This window comes from Hipposideros armiger, unplaced genomic scaffold (assembly GCF_001890085.2).
Source record: "Hipposideros armiger isolate ML-2016 unplaced genomic scaffold, ASM189008v1 scaffold_703, whole genome shotgun sequence".
Lineage (NCBI taxonomy): Eukaryota > Metazoa > Chordata > Mammalia > Chiroptera > Hipposideridae > Hipposideros > Hipposideros armiger.
Genome location: NW_017732053.1, coordinates 770845 through 790571, shown reverse-complemented (window position 1 = coordinate 790571; position 19727 = coordinate 770845). Strand labels below are relative to the sequence as shown.

Below are 19727 nucleotides of genomic sequence, written 5' to 3'. Positions count from 1 at the left end.
CCCCAATAAAATTCTTAAAAAAAAAACTTGTCTGATGGTAGGACAAAGGTGTAATGGCCACTATAATGAGAAGGTATCGTCAGAAAGAAAGACGAAGCAGGGAACTCCATAGAATATAACAGAATTTATCATGGAGTAATTTACTTATGGGAAGATTGGGCCAGAACACACAGACGTTCCAGCAGTTTTTCGCAAATTATTCCCCATTACCAGACCCTTGTTACAGGACTTCTTTTATAGTATAACTTAGGTATTAATGATTGACAGGACAAAGGGACAAAGAATGCAGTAGCACCAGGGGTCACACCTCCTGGTGGTCTTGTGATGGATGATCGTTTTTAATTGATACTCTTACCAGTTTGATATTTATCTTGGTTGTCATGTCATTCTAGCTGTTGCTAACAAAAATATTTATGGTTACATTTTAAGGAACACAAATAATCATCAACTAGTAGGCTTTGATATGTTTGCTAAGGACTGTGAAGTTGGTCAAAGGTTAAAGCAGGGAACTTAAAAATGAAGAAATCTGGGGCACCGTTGGAGTTGGTTTTGTTCACATCTACATCTATACACTTATGAACCAGTAACTCCTTTCTATCCTGCCCCCTCTTTTTGAATGGAACTGACTGTAACAGTCACAATTGTGTACTGGGAATGTTGGGTGGGTAGTTTCATGGGTCCACAGGTAGGGTAGAATTGTGCTTAAGAGCTGTATTTAATGGATTACAGCTAGGAACCTCATGCTCACCTGACTTAGAGGAGTTAGATGATGAGATAATTATATTTAGATTTAGATGATGATGTTGGCTCGCAAACTGGTATATGGAGGAGAGATGGAAGAAAGAGGTAGGTGGCAGGTTTAAAAAACAAAGAAACTTACATCCGAGGCTTGTCTTGGGTGGCCAGAAGACAAGTAGATCTTGCACCTACCTACCAGAATCTATATAGAGCCCTTACCTGGGTTCAGTCATGTATACCATCCAGATGATCTCAACACCTTCTTCTCTTAAGACTGTGTCCTTGTAAAAAAATGTGTATTTCACAATTAAAAAAAAAAGAAAAAGAAAGAAATACAAAAAAACAAAACAAAAACTGTGTCCTTGGAACAGCTCCCATTGTGGGAACTGTGGGCAGTGTACATTCCAAGGACAGGAGAGGGATGAGGAGCCTCCAACTGCCAGGGTCCTGCTCAGGGGTGAACCAGTGGTGATGTCCTATCAATGACCTCCTCCAACAGATGAGACTTTGAATTTTGAGTTGATACTGCAATGGAAGGAGACTCAGGAAATTTGGGACATAGCGAATAATCTTGTATTTGGGAAGGACACCAGTCATTAGAGGGCAAAGGTTGGAACCCTCTCCCGTGACCCATATTCAGGTATAATTTACTCCTGCTTAGTCCAGGGAGGACCTGTGAGTATGATGAGATATCCACTCATTGATAATGTCACTCTGTATTGCATGAGTGAGTTTAAGAGATATTACCCTTGGTGGGCCTGACATATCACAGGGGGCAGTATAGATAAGTGCATCGAATCTTGAAAGCAAGTTGGCAATATTTGGTGACATTGTATAAGCTCGAGTGTATATTCCTGGGCATATACCATAACTTCCCTGATGTCTCTGTCATCGAACTGGGGCCCCTGGACAGAGGGTGGACCCTATGTGCCCTCTGCTTCTCCCCTCAGCCTGGGGGCTCCTAGTCATGACTGCCTTCTATGGACCTGGCATCCGTCTCTGCATCTTCTGTAGGGGTGGTAAGGGTCCAGGTCACAACATTCCCCCCACCCCAGGAGGCGGTTTCCGGGCTGCCTCCGCGGGGCCTCGCAGTTTTGTCTGCTCTGTCTTATGGCGAGTACTGTGGTCAGGGGCCCCAGGCCAAGGCTGGTGGGCAGCCTGTGCACTGGCAGCGACCCTGCGCTGGCTGCGCCCGCTGCTGTTGCACATGGAGCCCACCCGGGCTACCATGGACGGTGAGCGGGCAACCGGGACCAGAGAGCCCAAGTCGCCCACTTCTAGCGTGTCCCTCCCTCACCCCACCCTCAACAGCAGCCAGGAGGACCTCTACCTAGAGGGGTCAAGCTGGGTTCCTGGGAGCATGGGAGGTGGGACCAGGGTGGGCAGAGGCCCAGAGACCAGGGCGCACCCTCTTCCTGTGGTTCTTTCCTGCTGGATGGATCTCAGCCTCCTAATCCAGGGGCCAAGGTCCTGCACTGCACATCCTTGTAAGCCCCACATCATCATCTCAAGAATGGGAAGTGCTTGGCTTGGAGTCAAGGAAAGCCAAACTTCCTTTGACTCCATGTCCCAGGCTCTTTGTGCTACACTGCCCCTCCCCCACTAGTAGGTAGTGACCAGGGCAAGAGAAGGAAGGGCCACTGAGGAAAGATTTGATGGCGGTAGAATCCATCACTAGCAAAGGGATAGGTAAGAATGAGAAATTACTTCAGATGACAGGAAGGATTGGTGGTTAAAGAGAAAAGTTCTTCTAGTGATACAGTGTCAGACTTGATACTCCAGATGGAAAGGTCTATCAGGCATTTACAAGAGATTAGGCATAAAGATGAAAATTTGTGGGTGCTTCTCATACAGATGATAGTTAAATAGAGAGATATAGAAACCAAAGAGGGCCAAGGGAAGGATCTGAGGGTCATTTGCATGTCAGGATACACACGGAGAGGGAAATAAGTGGGGAAGAGAAATGTCAAGGACTAATATTCAGGTTAACTGTATTGGTAAACATTGAACCCAAAAAGGAGTTTTACTAATTGCATCAATTTTAATTTTATTAATTTAAAAATAATTAAGTGGTTTCTAGAATACGAGGTCTGACAATTACGTTCCCAAACTTTGTTGTTGTAATGATGTTGCTAACCTTTTTGGATATCAGAGGGGTTATTCATTATGAATTTGTACCAACTGGACATACAGTTAACCAAGTTTACTATTTGAAAGTGCTGAAAAGGCTGCGTGAAAAAGTTAGACGACCTGAACTTTTCACCAACAATTCATGGCTCATGCATCACGATAATACACGGCACTGTTTGTGAGGGAGTTTTTAGCCAGTAAACAAATAACTGTATTGGAACACCCTCCCTACTCACCTGATCTGGCCCCCAATGACTTCTTTCTTTACCCGAAGATATAGGAAATATTGAAAGGAAGACATTTTGATGACATTCAGGACACCAAGGATAATATGACGACAGCTCTGATGGCCATTCCAGATAAAGAGCTCCAAAATTGCTTTGAAAGGTGGACTAGGTGCTGGCATTGGTGCATAGCTTCCTAAGGGGAGTACTTCAAAGGTGACCATAGTGATATTCAGCAATGAGGTTTGTGGCACTTTTTCTAGGATCAGTTCACAAACTTAATTGTCCTACGTATGTTTATTTTTACTATAAAAGCAATGTGGGATGAAAGAAAAAAAATGTAAAAAGTGACAAAAAAAGAATGGAAAGTGCTACTTCCACAGGGGGATTGTCAAGCAAAGTGTGTTGTTCCATTTGCTCTCAGGCCCCCCAGAATTTAGGCTAAGATGGGAGGAGTGCAACCATGTCATCATCAGTGGCCCTGAGCAAACAGCAACACTTTGTGAGCCCTCAGTTTCTGGGGCTGCAGGCAGTGGTGCATTAGTTAAGAGAAATAAGGTGTGGGGAAGGACCTGGGGCAGCACACCTGCCCCCTGGCTGCCTCCACCTTTCTTTGCTCCTCTGACCCCAGGCTGCTTCCTTAGCACTGCAACCACCAGTGAAGCCGGGTGGCCCTTTGTTCCGTGGTCTATGTCACCTTCCCCTGGGCCTTGGGGTCCCCAGCTATGAAGGAGAGGAGGGGCCCTGGTGATCCCAGGTCTTGTCGATGTTGACATTTGAAGGCAGCAAGACTGGTGTCCATAACACAGGTGCCTCATCACTGGAATTGTCTCCACAGTGTGTGGGAGTCCCACGGTGACTGGAAAAATCTTTGGATGCAAGAACTCACCTGACCAGCAGTGGCCAAGGCAGGCCAGCCTGCTCTACCACAGCAGGCACATCTGCGGAGCGGCCCTTATCAATGCCTTCTGGGTGATCTCAGCTGCCCACTGCTTCCAAAAGTGTGTTTTCTCACAGAGGCCCAGCTGTTGGGGGTGGAGGGCATGGGAGAGGGAGGTAAGATGAGCAGAACCTAAGAGGATGAAGGAGGTTGCAGCCTTTTTCCTAGGCTTGGTTCTGGGGTAGTTTGCTGTCACCAGGAGTCTCTGTGTGCTGTTGCCCTTGCCCAGGAAGCAGTCCCCTCTACCTGGAATTCCATCCCTGCTCACCACCTGACTCCGATCTCCTGCCTTTCTGAATCACAGTTGCCAGGACAGAGTAGTTACCTCATCTTTCCTCTGCGGTACCTTCTCTTGCACCCCTCCTCACACTGTGGTCGCACTTACTAAGATGGTGTGGTATCTCAGCTGCATGTACATTACTTTTAAGTAACTAAATGGAAATTTAGTTTATCAGTAAATACTGGAAAAGAGACTTTAGCTCCAAAGTAATTGCCTCCAGTCCACTCTCTATCTTACCTAAACTTTAAGAATTTCAATCGTGTTCCTACTTGGGGTAGACTTTGGCTCCTTTCTGCACCTTGTGCAGCTCTAGGTAATCCCATAATATCCCAGTGGGCCTCAGTTTCCTCTTGTGCAAACAGTAGTTGGTGTGTAGTGTCCTTTGCCACACACCTGGTACAGGCTTCGGGCTGTAAGTCAAAGCGATAGTCTCAGGACTCCAGCTTCCTAAGGTTGAGAAAGGGGAGGATCCGTTGAGGCCCAGTGTGGACAGCCAGGCTGTCCGAAGGCCATCTCTAACACAACTGCCAGAGGCTCCCTGACCACCTGCACATTCGGCATGTTCCCCTCTGGAGGTGCACTGAGACTCCGCATGTCTGAACAGTGCTCTGTTCTTCCTTTCATGTTTGTAGAACTATGTGCCTAAGAAGAGCTGTAGTCACCACTGTCCCCACATGCCAGACAGAGTGAGACATGAAGCAAATGGCCTCTGTCCTGGTAGATGGACACAGTCAAAACAGGGGGCTGCTCCTTGGGTGTATCCTGGGCTTCCTGTGTGCTCCACACCAGGAGGTCAGAGCTGCTGGCATCAGCTGGCTTTGAGACCCCATTTGGGTTTACTTATTTAGTCAAAACCCAAGGGTTCCACGCCCCATAAGAAGCCCACTATGGAGGCTGTGGAGATGCAAGACCCACTTTGAAACTTCTCATCCTACCTGGAAAGTGAGACACAATCCAAACGCTGTGATGCAGGACAGAGACAAGAATGTGCAAGGAGTAGACCCTGAGCCCATGTCAGGGGAGGCGCTATGGGTCCCATCAGAGGAGGGGCCTTGTGAGAGAAGGATATGGGCATGGCAAGTCTGGGTAGGGGACAGCACAAGCTGGAAAGTTGTTCACGTTCCAGAAACGGAACAGTTCCATGCACCCTTCTGTGGGCTCCACAAAGACTTGTTGAGTGCCTATCACCAGATGGGGACCAGCCTTTAGACAAGTTGGCATGTGAGGACAGGGAAGGATGGGGATGGATTATTCTAGGCTGGGAAATAGGGTCTTCAAGAATCACTCTAGGCCACGGGATTGTCTAAGCATTCTGGTCAGAGCTGGGAATGAGCCAAGTCTCCTCCCCTTTAAAATGAAGGGCTACAGCTTACTGCATCCCCAGCATTTCTTACCAGCGCTGAGATTCTTTGATCCCTGGATTCTGGGGCATACTGGGAAAGCCATCAGAAACTTCCAAAGGGTAAATGTCCTGAGGTTATGGACAGCAATCAAACCTACCTCAAAAGAATATTAGGATGGGAGGAGAGAGAAATCTGTAATAATGGTGGGGTCTGTTTGCTAACCTGGGCGGGGGTAGGGGGCAGATAGGCAGGCAGAGTGAGGGTGCTGGCATACATTGGGGAGATGGATGATAATACAGCCTCCCCACAACAGGCCCCATGAGCCTTCTGACTACCCTACTACTGCTAGGGTACCATCAGCTACAGCATCTCACAGAACATAGCCTGTGCATGACAGTGAACCAAGTCATTGTCCACAATGACTTTAACAAGTGCTACTTCATGGGGAGCAACAACATGTTGTTACAGCTGCATCTGTCTGTGAACTTTACTTCCCATGTCCTCCCCACCTGCCTCTCAGGGCCTAATGAGAAACTGCCCTCTCATACCTCCTGCTGGATAACCAGCTGGGGAATGGTCACTGAGCTACATAAGCAGGCAGGGCAGATGAGGATGGTGAGGCCGAAGATAGGGGTGCAGTGTCCACTGTGGACCGTTCCATCCCTGACAGTGTGTCCTTCTAAAACTTCAAGTTTCCTTCATTCATGGTTCAAACAATCTGAGCACCTCTAACTTTTGTAATCAGGAACTTGGGGTTCTTGGCTTTGAGCCATTCAGGATTCCCCCTGACTCCCAGATCCTGGCTGGGTCAGGCCCCTTCAGAACTTTCTCTACAAAACACCTTGAGCCCCCACTGCCATGGAAGGTGAGTGGGGTGGCAGTAAGGAAGTGAAGCAGGCCTGCTCTCTGGCCTGGGAAATTCAGGCATTTATGGCTTAAAAACATTTACCTCTGTGAACCTCATTTCTCTTGTCCCTAGCTCAAGTAAAACTTGCCCATCCTGCCAGCTGGCTGGGCTTGTATATTTTTACACTAAGAGAGGAGAAATGTTGGGCAAAATTTTTTGCACAAGGCTAAATGCTTTTGATTTATGAAAATATAACATTGAGTGAAAAAATAGAATGTAAATTTGGCATGATTTATAGTGCCATGATCTGGCAGAGTATCTTGGTAGAAGCACTTGGGGCAGGACTTTCTTTGCTGTGCAGCCTCCCTGCTCCTAGCCACCAAATGTCAGTCATACTGCCCCATGTTGAGAACAGCCAACTCTCCAACATTTCCAAAGACACCTTCCTGGAATAGACTGTCACTCACTAAGAAACACTGTCAGAACAAGGAGGATTCTCTAAGATGGATCAGAGGGTAGAAGTTGAGGCATGAAGGAAAGTTACAGACTGGAGCAGCCACCAGGACAGAGAGCAGCTGCCATCAAAAAGAGACTTGGCCTGCAGCTGCCTTTCTCCCTCCACATCCTCCCTCCCCTGACTGCAGTTGCTGGGCCTGAGCTGCCCCTGAAGACACACTAGGGCCGTACACAGCAATGCACTGTCACGGTCCACTGTGCTACCATGTAAGGACACCAGGTATGGTCTATGAACAGTGTCTGGAAATAGAACCTATATGGAACATGTCCACACACCAGATACTCTTTGAGGCAAGGCCATATCTTATTTGTCACATCACCTAAGCCCACCTGGCATCTGTTAGGTACATCACTGCCACACCTTGGACAAGCCAGGATTCCCAGCTTCCCCTCTCTGTGTCTCTACTTCTGTCTCCATGTAGCAGCCAGATTAATTGTTCTTAAAACATATGTAGACCCTTCAGTGGTTCCCAGTGTTCTTAGAATGAAATCTAGACTCCATGTCCTGGTGAGGAGGCCCTTGCTTGCTCTGGGCCTTGCTATGACTTTGCCTCATCTTTTCACCACCTACTCCCACCCCTTGCAGCCACACCAACCTCCCTCTTGGTCCTTTGCATCGTGTATCCCTTAGTTTGTTCTCTTGTCTGCCCTGCATGTCTTTTCCCCTCATCTTGCACATCCTCTCAGAGACTTGCTCAATCCTGTCAGCTGGAATTGGTGGCATCTCCTTTAACAGCCAAGTTAGAGAGGAAGCGGGACCCTCCCCAGTCTCCATCCCATATCTGACCCACAACCACCCCCTGCAGAGTTCCTGGCTGCGCCCTTACAGCTGCAGGAGGGAGAGGTCAGTATCATAGACAGTGAGGTCTGTAAAATGTATTTCCAAGCGCTGGACTCCAGCAGCAGTAAATTTTCTGTGCATGAGGATATGCTGTACGCTGAAGACCTCCTAACAGGGGAGTCCACCTGCTGAGTAAGTGAGACCAGCTCCATGTCTCCAGTTGAGACTCAGGTTGCCTCTCCTCTCATGTGACATCTGTTGCCTCTCCCTCTGTGTCTTGCCTCAGCCCTGTCTTCCTCTTTCTAAGCCCACCCAGCCTGAAGTGTCAGAGTCAAAGGACAGAAGCCCTCAAAAGATCCATAGGAAAAGTCTCCATTTACAAGTGTGCCATTATGATGCATTTTAGAAATTGACACCTTGTGGAACCAGCTCCCAGAGGAACTTCCTTATACCCCGTTCTTGTCATTCACTCCCCCAGAATAGCCCTGGACTGTCTTCTAAAGCACTGTGGATTAGTATTGGGAATTCTATAAATGGAATCATACAGGATGCACTCTCATCTTGTCTCTTTCAGTCAACATTGTGTTATGAGATTTATCCATCTAGTTTGTGGTTTATGTTGTTTATCTTATTGCTAAATAGTATTTCACTGTGTGAATATACTATCACTTTATCCATTCTAGTGTTGGTGTTGTTTGAGTAGTTTCCACTTGAGACCACTACAAATAGCACCACTGTGACCATGCTAGTGCATTGTTTTGGTGCACATGGGTTCACACTTGGGTTGGGTATAACCCCGGGAGTAGAATTACTATGTCATGTAAACGCTCATGTTGCTCTCCTAGATACCACAGGGCAGCTTTCCAATCTGCCTGTGACACTTTAACTCCATAGCAGCGTGTGGACGTTCAGGTTGCTCCATGTTGCCTCCAGCACTTCATATTGTCTGCCATTTTTATTTTAACCATGCATGGGATTTTTAATTTGCATTTCTCTGGTGAATAAGGAAGATAAGCACTTTTTCACATGTGTGTTGCCTTTTTTGTAAAGTGTCTATTCTAGATTTTTCCCATTATTTCTATGGGGTTGTCTGTCTTTCACATTGAATTGACTATGAGTGCATTATGGATGTATGTATTAATGTATTATGAATGTCTTCTCCTTCTATTTTATTGTGGAGAAACTAAGGCCCCAAAGGGGAAGTGGATAGCCCAAGGTGAGGTAGTGAGTCCATAGTGAAACTTGGAGAAGCCAAGCCCTCCCCTGGATCAGTGGCCACCACAGGCTTCCTCCTGTAGCCTCCTCTTCCTCCCCTGTACCTTCTTTCTAGCTCTTTCTCTCCCTAGCCATCCCCAAACAGCTCCTAACCATACTGCCATGACTCCCACCTTAACCATTCTCTCCCTACAAAACCCTTGCCACCACACTAATTCTCAGCCCGCCTTCCCAGCAGGGGTTATCCCAGGGCTGTCTGCACTTGCCCTCCCTTGCTTCCTCACTTCTCTTTCTTGCCTCAACCCACTCTATCAGGCTGTTATGCCTGCCATTCCTCCAGAGCATTCTTATCTAGATAACCAGAGGCCCCTCTCCCACTGCTGCTGTCTCACCTCAGCAGCACCCCCTGCAGAGCCTCCATAAGACCCCTAAGGCAGCCTTTCCTATGCCCTGCTCTCCTCTTCCTCTTTCTGACCTCCACACACCAAGGACCCACACACAGTTTTCATTCTGCTTTTCTTGCCTTGCTCCATTTCCCCCTTAGATGGAGACACAGGGTCATATATTGCAAATCCTGGGCCTCACCATTTCTTGCCTGTCTGTAACCCTTTCTGCTGCAGTTGTGTCCTGACTGGTCTCCCTGTGCCGATTTGTGACGAGTTACTGGCTGTGCTGCAACCAGCCCCAGAACCATCCTAACATCCTTTTAGAATCTGTATCAGGTAACATCACTTCCCTGCTGAGTGTCCCTCAGTGGATGGACACACACACACACACACACACACACACACACACACACACCACTGATGAGGGTTGGCCCTTCCACTCTTCGGGCACACCCATGCCAAACATGCTTTCCACCTCAGCCTGCACCTTTCAGAGTCAGGCTTTGCTCATCCCTCCAGTCTTGGCTCAGAGAAGGTTTCTGAGGGCCCAGTTACAGCAGCTCTTCCTAATCACTTCTCATCCCTTGGGCGCTTCAGTTCCACATCTCGCATCTGCAGATATGTGCGATGTTATTGTCTGTGTCTGTGATTGTATATCACCTCAGTGTGTCCTGCACACCCAGGGTACTCAGTCATGTTTATTCAACATCAGACTGGAGGGTTACTGTGTTTCTTTGGTCCCCACTCTTTGGCCTATGAGATGGAAACATTATATCCCATGGTAGAAGGTGCCTACCTGCGTTGGTGTTCTGCACTCAAAGCCCCCAGCTTTTTCTGGGAACCCCTTGAGCTGCCCTGTAATTCCAGTCATCCCGCCAGCCTAGGCATGGGCATCACCTCTTTTATTCTGAACACATCTAACAGCCTGGCATTTTCTAAAGAAGCTCAACCAAAATTGAGGAAAAACTAGCAACCTGAATAAACCAAAAACAAAGGCCCAGGTGAGATGCAGTACTGGACTGAGGATTTAGCCAGAGGCCTGCCACAAGCTGCTCTGTGGGACTTCAGGTGGTACCTTTTCCCACATAAGTTTGGGAGGGCAGAGGGCTGTCATCTGGCCTTTGGGGTCTCCATATATATTCTTGTAGGTCTATGGTGACCAGTTACAGGGAAGCACAGGGTCTCGTATAAAGCTTTGTGAAATGGGTTCGAGGGCCCTTGAGATTTTGACCCAGGAGGTCTGCAGTGGGACACTGTGTCTGGATTTCTCTTTTTTTAGTATCATTAGTTTTAGATGTACAAAACAACATAGTTGTTTTTGATCAGACATTTATATATCTCACAAAGTGATAATCCCAATAAGTCTATTACCCATCTGACACTGTACATAGTTATTGCAATATTATTTACTATATTCCCTCTGCTGTATTTTATATCATGTGACTATATTCTTAAATTATAGTTGACAATCAATATTATTTTATATTAGTTTCAGGTGTAGTGGTTTATATAATTTATGAAGTGGTTTGCCCAATAAGTCTAGTACCCATTGACACTATACATAGTTTTTACAATATTATTGACTATATTCCCCATACTGTACTTTACATCTCTGTAACTACTTTGTAACTACCAATTTGTACTTCTTAATCCCTCACCTTTCTCACCCGGCCTCCCAAACTCCCACCCATCTAGTAACCATCCATTTGTTCTCTATATCTATGAGTCTATTTCTGTTTTGTTTGTTCATTTATTTTGTTCTTTAGATTCCACATGTAAGGGAGATCATATGGTATTTGTCTTTCTCAGTCTGACATATTTCACTTAGCATAATATCCTCTAGGTCCATCTATGTTGTTGCAAATGGTAAGATTTCATTTATTTTTTTATGACAGAGTAATACTCCATTTATAAATGTACTGCATCTTTTTTTTTTAAGATTTTATTGGGGAATTAGGGAAGGGGAACATTGTGTTTTTCCAGGACTCATCAGCTCCAAGCCAAGTTGTTGTCCTTCAATCTTAGTTGTGGAGGGTTCAGCTCCAAGTCCAGTCAACGTTTTCAATCTAGTTGGGGAGAGGGAGAAGGGCGCAGCCCACCATCCCATGTGGGAGTCGAACCAGCAACCTTGCTGCTAAGAGCATGCACTCTCACAAGCTAAACCATTCGGCCACCCATTGGCAGCTCAGCGGCAGCTCAGCTTGGACGCAGCACACTGGCCCATGTAGGAATCAAACCAGCGACACTGTTGCTCAGAGCTCGTGCTCTTAACCAACTGAGCCACCTGGCCGGCCTCTGTACCACACTTTCTTTATCTGTTTACTGATGGGCATTTTGGCTGTTTCCATATCTTGGCTATTGTAAATAATGCTGTAGTAAACATAAGGGCGCATAAATCTTTTCAAATTAGTGTTTTGGATTTCTGTGGATAAATACCCAGAAGTGGAATTGCTGGATCATAGATTTCCCCATGTATAAAACGCTCCCATGTATAAGACGCACCTTAATTTTGGGGCCCAAAATTTGAAAAAAATGTATTACACAAAGTTATTGAACTCAAGTTTTATTCATCATAAAATTCATACAACTCCTCATCACTGTCAAAACTCCCAACAATTAGCTTGTCCTTATCTGTGTCTGATGACGAATCACTGTCTTCATATGTTGCCTCGTCCTCAGTTCCATCTACGGCATTTGAAATCTACAACCACTGTATAAGACGCACCCAGTTTTTAGACCCCAAATTTTTCAATAAAGGGTGCATCTTATACATGGGAAAATATGGTAGTTCTATTTTTAATCTTTTGAGGAACCTTTATACTGTTTTCCAATTTGCAATCCCAGTTTGCAAGCCCCTGAAATTTATTAAGACTCGTTTTGTGGCCTAACATGTGGTCTATTCTGGAAAATGTTCCATGTATATTCTGCTGCTTTCGGGTGAAATTCTCTAAAAATATCAATTAAATCCATCTGGTCTAGTGTGCCATTTAAGGCCACTGTTTCTGTGTTGATTTTCTGTCTGGACAATCTGTCCATTGGTGTCAGTGGGGTGTTAAATACCCCTACTATGAATTGTGCTATTGTTAATCTCTGCCTTTATGTTGGTCAATATTTGTTTTATATATTTAGGTGCTCCTATGTTGGGTGCAAAAATGTTTAGTAGGGTGATGTCCTCTTGCTGGATTGACCCCTTTATCGTTATGTAATGTCCTTCTTTGTCTCTTATTATAGTTTTCTTTTTAAAATCTATTTTGTCCAATGTAAGTATTGCTACTCCAGCTTTTTTCTTGTTTCCATTTGTGTGAAATATCTTTTTCCATTCCTTTACTTTCAGTCAGTGTGTGTCTTTCAATCTGAGGTGGGTCTCTTGTAGACAGCATATGCATGGGTCTTGTTTTCTAATCCATGGAGATACCCTGTGTCTTTTGATTGGAGCATTTAATCCATTTATATTTAAAGTGATTATTGATAGGTACATGGTTAAAGCCATTTTATTATTCACATTTTTTATTTTCTTTTGCTTGTTAATTTGTTTCCCCACTTCTTCATAAAGAAGTCCTTTTAACATTTCTTGTAATACTGGCTTGGTGGTAATGAATTCCTTTAGCTTTTTCTTGTCTTGGAAGCTCTTTATCTCGCCTTCAATTTTAAGTGATAGTCTTACTGGGTAGAGCAGTCTTGGTTGTAGGCCCTTGTTTTTCATCACTTTGAATATTTCCATTCCCTTCTGGCCTGCAAATTTGCTGTTGAGAAATCAGCCTATAGTCTTATGGGAGCTTCCTTGTGAGTAACCAGTTGTCTTTCTCGTTACTTTTCCAATTTTCTTTGTGTTTAACCTTTGCCATTTTAATTACATGTGTTGGTGTGGGCCTGTTTGGGTTTGGTCTGTTTAGGACTCTCTGTCCTTCCTGGGCTTGTATGTCTGTTTCCTTTGCCAGGTTATGAAAGCTTTCAGTCATTATTTCTTCAAATAGGTTCTCGATCCCTTGACCCCTCTCTTCTCCTTTTGGTACTCCTGTGATGTGAATGTTGTTATGCTTGAGGTTGTCCAACAGGTCTCTAAAACAACTGTTTTTTTCTTTTTTCTTTTTCTTTTGTTGTTGTTCCAACTGGGTGTTTTATGCTACCTTGTCTTTTAAATCGCTGAATAAATCCTCTGCTTCAACTAATCTGCTGTTGATTTTTTTCTAATGTATTCTTCATTTCGGTTATTGTATTCCTTATGTCTGACTGATTCTTTTTTATGATTTCTATGTCCTTCTTTATGCTTACTATCTCTTTGTTGATGTTGTCACTAAGTTCATTAAGCATTTCTATAACCAGAGTTTTAAACTGTCTGATAGGTTGGTTGCCTCCATTTCATTTCATTCCATTTCTGGACTTTTCTCCCGTTCTTAATTTTGGACATATTTTTTTGCTTGTTTTTTTCCTCATTCTGGCTGCCTCTCTGTGTTTGCTTCTATGCATTATGTAGATCTCCTATGTCTATCAGGCTTTTCCAGGTGGGCTTATGTGTCCTGTGTGGTCCAGTGGCACAGTCTCCCTGATCACCTGTGTGTGTGTGTTTCAGGAGTGTCCCTTGTGTGTGCTGTTTGTTTTCTCATGTTATAGTTGAGCCTTGATTGCTTTTGGCACATCAGTGGGTGGGATTGACTCTCAGGCTGACTGGCTGTGAGGAATGGCTATGCCTACAGTGTATGAACTGCTGTGTAGGGGCTGATGCCTCAGGAGGCAATTCACCCCTGTGGACTCTTGTACCTTTTGAGGTTACCTTTTGGTAGTGCTCTGGTGTGGTCTGAAGCCAGCCTCTGGGTATATTGTTTCTGGTGTCTCCTGGTAGTGGCTCCAATGCAGGGCAATTTCAGCCTTGCCTGTGATAAGCCCAGGGTCACCTGGTAGTAGCTACAAAGCTATATGTGGTTAGTTGCTACCTGTGCTGGACCTGAGAGCCAGCCAAGAGAAGCTGTAGTGCAAGCTATGGCTGACTCCCTACCACCAAAAGCTCCCTAGGCAACTGTGGGATGTCTGCTGCTATAAAAGTTTTCTGTAGCTTATTGGGCAGGGCTGGCTGCCCAGAAGCCAAGAGTGTCCCCAGTGATGCAGTGCAAGCCAGGTGTGGCAGGGACCCAAAGTGGTGCACACACAATGATTTTACCAGACCACTGCAGTCTCAGATTTGGCCCTTGGGGGAAGGTTTCAACATAGAAATGATGATACCCTCCTGTAGGCTACGCATGAGTCAGGCACCACACAGGGACAATTGCGGCTGTCCTTGCAGCCCTTGCCTCAAAGCCACACAACTCAGTCTTTCCCTATATGTCTCTGGTGCCTCTCAAGTTGCTACCCCTCGACCAGAACCCAGGTGAGTGTTTGCAAGTGAGTGAGTCTATGCGCGGGCCTTTTAAGAGGATGTCTAGGTTTCCAGCTGCCTTCCATCTCACTGGGACTGACAGACAGAGTCCTCGCTGATTTTCAATGCCAGATGTTGTGGGGACTCCTCTTCCTAGCACAGGACCTCTGGGCTGGGAGCCTGGTGTTGGGCTGGAATCCCTTCTTCTTCAAGTGGGACCTCTGCCACTGAGGTGAGCTTCCAGTGCTCAACTATTCCCTGTGGGTTTGAGGTAAGCCTCAGAAGTTTCACATCTCTGCCCCTCCTCTCAGTCTCAATGTGGCCTCTTCTTTATATCCATAGTTATAGATGTTCTGTTTAGTTGGTCTTCAAATGATTCTTGAAGTTGATTGTTCTATAATCTAGTTGTGATTTCAATGTGATTCTGAGAGGCAGCAGGCATAGTGTTTACCTGTTCTGTCATGTTGGACCTTCCCATTCTCTGTGTCTGGATTTTTCAAATCACCCAGGTGGTTCTGATGAGAACAACTTACTTACAGCCCCACCTTGACATGAGACCTCCTAAACTCCCCTCTGGTAGAGGACAGGGGTAGCCTCTTCACACTGACTAAATAATATGTGTCCCTCTCTGTCTTACTCCCATGACTTATGCCCTCTTTTTCCTCAGGGAGATTCTGGGGTCTTCTCGTCTGCAAGCTGAACAGTACCTGGTTTCTCATGGGACTGTCCAGCTGGTGCCTGGCCTGCCATGAGCCCATAAGCTCCAGTATCTTCACCAGGCTCATCTACTTCTCCAATTGGATCAGTGGGAAGCAGAGACCTTGCCCAACCCTGATCCTTTTTCTGCTCCTCCTCAGGGAAAACCTCCTGCTTTGAGTGACTTCACTTCTCTGAGCACTGCCCACAAGCCTAGGACATGCACAACCTTGGTGTTTTCACAGAGCTTCCTCCTGCTGCTGATTTCCCTCAGGGTTCTGTGACAGACCCCATGATGCCCCTCCTGGTCCTCACCTTACAAGCTTGCCTGCGTTAATGCCAATGGGTTCGGCATTCTCCTGAAATGTGTCCATCTCTGAGTTCTCCTGTCCATCTGAGGCCTGCTCCAGGCCTGACAAAATAAAAATAATTGAATAAGTTTTCTGCTCCTGTTTCTGACCTATCAGGGCCACCTCCCACCCCCACCCCCACCCTACCAGGCTCTAAGCTCCTCAGTACAGGAAGGTCTCCTCTCTCCCTGGGCTGGAGTGGAGAAGGACAGGGACACCAAGAGGCTGGCTGGACATCTGGAGATGAGTCACTGTCTTCGGGGAGTCTTCCAGAAGAGCTGGCAGACTCAAGGGCCAGGGTCTCAACATGTGGAAGAAGTGGCATACCCTAGGTCCTTAGGGGCACTGATGGCCATTGTAATGGAGACTAGGTCCTCCTAGAGATGGATGATTTGCCCTGTATTGGGATTAAGAAAGATCTTCCAGGCCCACAGGTCTCAGAGGCTCTGCTTGAAAGGCTCTATTTGAAGTACACTGTGAAGGGCCCTTGTCACTAGGCTGAGGTCCAAAGCCTTAGGCCAATAGTCCTCAGAGCTCTGCTGCATAAAACAGCTCTCAGCCTATCCCCCAATACTTACAGCCTTGTCCTTCCCCAGTCTCCAGGGGCCTGGACCACTACCACCTACAGTGCTTGAGGCTTAGCTGACCCAGTACTTGCTGGGCCAGCAGTGAACACATAAGCCATGTCCTAAGCTTCCCCCTGCAAACATGTCTGGGTCACAGAATCTTAATAGTTAGCAGAACTCTCACAAGGGCCTTGCAAAACACAGCCCTCTCACCTGAACCCTTGATGATCTGGGAGCAGCCCATCATTACAGGTCCACTGCATTCAAATTGCTATCAGGTGTTCTCTGCAAATTATTTCCAATCATATTTTCACCCAAATAGTCCAGACCCTCACCAGTAGGTGAGAATGGGTAAAGTCACATGCACATGGTCACCAGAATTTTTTTGGCCCTAAGCCCTCTGCCCCTCCTGCAAAGATTACCTTTCCAGCTCAGCAGTGTCTGGAAGTGAAAAGAAAAGCATTATTTCCCTGACAGCAGGGTGCTGGGCCCTGAGTCAGGGAGTGGAGGGAATCAGCTCAGATTTAGAGAATCAGCAACCCACTGTTCCTAGAACAGCCACTTTCCTTCAACCTGTGGTAGCCCTCATACTGGCTGTTCAGGATTTCTCTCCCATGGTGACTTCTGCTTGTCCATCAACAACCATGTTTCTATGTGGAACATGGAGCGACGTGATCGCTTGTCCTCCGTAAAGTTCCTTGGGCAGCCCCTAACTCAGTGGATGCAAATACATTTCCTGTCCACTCTACAGATCTGCCAAATCACAGTGGCACTCCAGCCCACCTTCCTATTACCTGGAACCAGCCCCAATGCTTAGTATTTTCATCTAGGTTTGATCTCTCCACAGATCTGGACCAGAAGCCTGAGGTCACATGGGTAGCAAATGGCAGAATAGAAATTGCAACCCAAATCCCCTGAACGGGCTCAGAAGCCTTCATTCTTCCCTCTGATGCAGGCCATTCCTGGATGCCTCAGGCTCAGTCTGACTTCCTCTCTCAGGCTATCTTCGAGAGGCTTGAGTTGACCTGTCCAAAGTGTGGCCCAGAATTCATTCTGGTAAGTGGCAAGGAAAGGTCCCACATGACAAGACTGAGATCAGGGTGCAGAGTGAATCTGCAGGGCAGTAAGTCTGGGCTGGGGGATAGGCTGGAGTGGCCCCTGTAGTGGGTTTCAACAGATCCACTGTCAGGAGCTGCCAATAGGCTGTGGCTTCCACCCCAAAATCAACCCTGGATGAGCTGGAGAAGTGGGAACAAAATTTAGATTTCAAAACAAAAATCAATGAGAAAAATGTGGAGAAACTGGAGGTTATCTTGAAGTGATCTGTAGCTGGGGGGAGAGGAAAGGACAGTGAGAGGACGGGTTTGAATAAGGCCTTCTCCCTGCTCTGCTCTAGCCCCTTCCCACCCCACATCCTTGTGATAAATGCTGCCTAGTCCTTCTCAGGTGCCAGTGTATCACAGGGTGGCCGTGTCAACTAGTATGTGGGTCCCACCTGCCACCCTTGAGTGCATGCCCTCCATCCTTCTGCTTCTTCCACCAAGGAGAAGGATATTACTACCTGGGGAGACATGACCCTTTCAGTGTGATTTCTCCTAAGGCTTTAAAGTTGAAGCCTGGACCATAAGAGTTGCCAGGTGGGGGGTGGCAGAAATGTGGAGAACTTGAATCACTCTTTGGTATCTAAAGCCTTCTGCTCTGGGGTCATCCTTCCTTCTCCTTGAACTCATCAAGACTTCAGCCTTTCTCCAGTGTACAGTACTGAACAGACTGGCAGAGTAGCTGCTAACCCATGGGGAATATGAGCACACATGCCAAAATAACTACACACCTCAGCGGTATGATTGCCACATGAGAAATACAATAGACTGAACATCATATATATCATTTGAAATAGAGTTTTTGAAGAGAAAGACCAAAAATTATTAATAAACACAATAAATATCCTATGGATATAGGAAAATATTTTTAGCAGTAATACCCAAGACAAAGAAACCACAAAAAAGAGACAAGTCAAAATATGACATGCAAGGTCTGATAATTAAGTTCAAGAGCTCATCTTAGAAAAAATGCTACATACCTCATTGCTGAATATCACTATGGTCATCTTTGAAGTACTCCCCTTAGGAAGCTATGCACTGATGACATTGCCTAGTCCACTTTTCAAGTCAATTTTGGAACTCTTTTTCTGGAATGGCCATCAGAGCTGTCATTGTATTACCCTTGATGTCCTGAATGTCATAAAAATATCTTCCTTTCAATATTTCCTTTATCTTTGGGCAAAGAAAGAAGTCATTGGCGGCCAGATCAAATGAGTAAGGAGGGTATTCCAATACAGTTATTTGTTTACTGGCTAAAAATTCCCTCACAGACAGTGCCTTGTGAGCTGGTGCATTGTGCAAGAGCCATGAATTGTTGGTGAAAAGTTCAGGTAATTTTCGTCTAAGTTTTTCACGCATCCTTTTCAGCACTTCCAAATAATAAACTTGGTTAACTGTTTGTCCAGTTGGTACAAATTGACAATGAATAATCCTTCTGATAATAAAAAAAGGTTAGCAACATCATTGCAACAAGTTTGTGAACTTAATTCTCAGACCTGTATGTAAAATATAATCATTGAATTAAAGAGCACAATAGATTGGGCGAATAATAGGATAAACACAGATGAAAGAAGAATGAAATGATTACTTCGTATGGACATTACAAAGTATGGGCTTCTGGACACTTAGGCAAGATAATTTATAGAGTGTTTATTTACTAAAGAACTAATTACCAAGGTATGGTTGGGGTGGAAGAAAAAGAGAAGACACAATGCAGGAGCCTGGCACAAGCAGCAGTAACAGAGCTTTTGCCAACCCTAGGTCCTAAGAGAAGGGTGAGCCATGAAGGGAAGGCTGCCTTGAAAAGAATAGGGACCTGCAGCCCAGGGACATAGCTAGCTGAGGAAAACTGACAGAAAACGTTTTCATGGAAATCAATACCCTGACCACTTTATTCCCTTCCTCACATCTTCAGCTGAGGCTTCCCATTGGCTGAACCCAACTGCAACCAGAGGGCATAGGAGCTTGTTGGTGCCTTCCCGCTTCCCACTTCCCACTTCCATGCCACAGATGGAGTGGGAAGGGGTGGAGAGTGCCCTGGAGGGACAAATGGGAGGTAACTGTTATAGGTGGTCTTGATTATTTGGATAAACTCTCCTGCTTAAAAAAATAAACTGAGGGGCCAGCCGAGTGGTGCGTTGGTTAGGAGTTGGCTTGGGACACCAGCTCTGAGCAGCAGGGCCCCGGTTTGGATCCCACATGAGGGCCAGTGACACTGCACCCTCTACAGCTAAGATGGTGAACAACAGCTTGACCTGGAACTGG

General features: G+C 46.0%; 1 protein-coding gene across 1 annotated transcript in view; it reads right to left on the bottom strand.

Annotated features, from left to right (window-relative positions):
• Positions 1-16606, bottom strand: part of GPR148 (G protein-coupled receptor 148) — a 28701-nt gene extending 12095 nt beyond the window's left edge. The window contains 2 exon segments of the mRNA XM_019627032.1: positions 15775-15858; positions 16576-16606. Of these exon segments, the coding sequence (XP_019482577.1) occupies positions 15775-15858; positions 16576-16606 (115 nt within the window).
• Positions 16607-19727: the final 3121 nt, after the last annotated feature.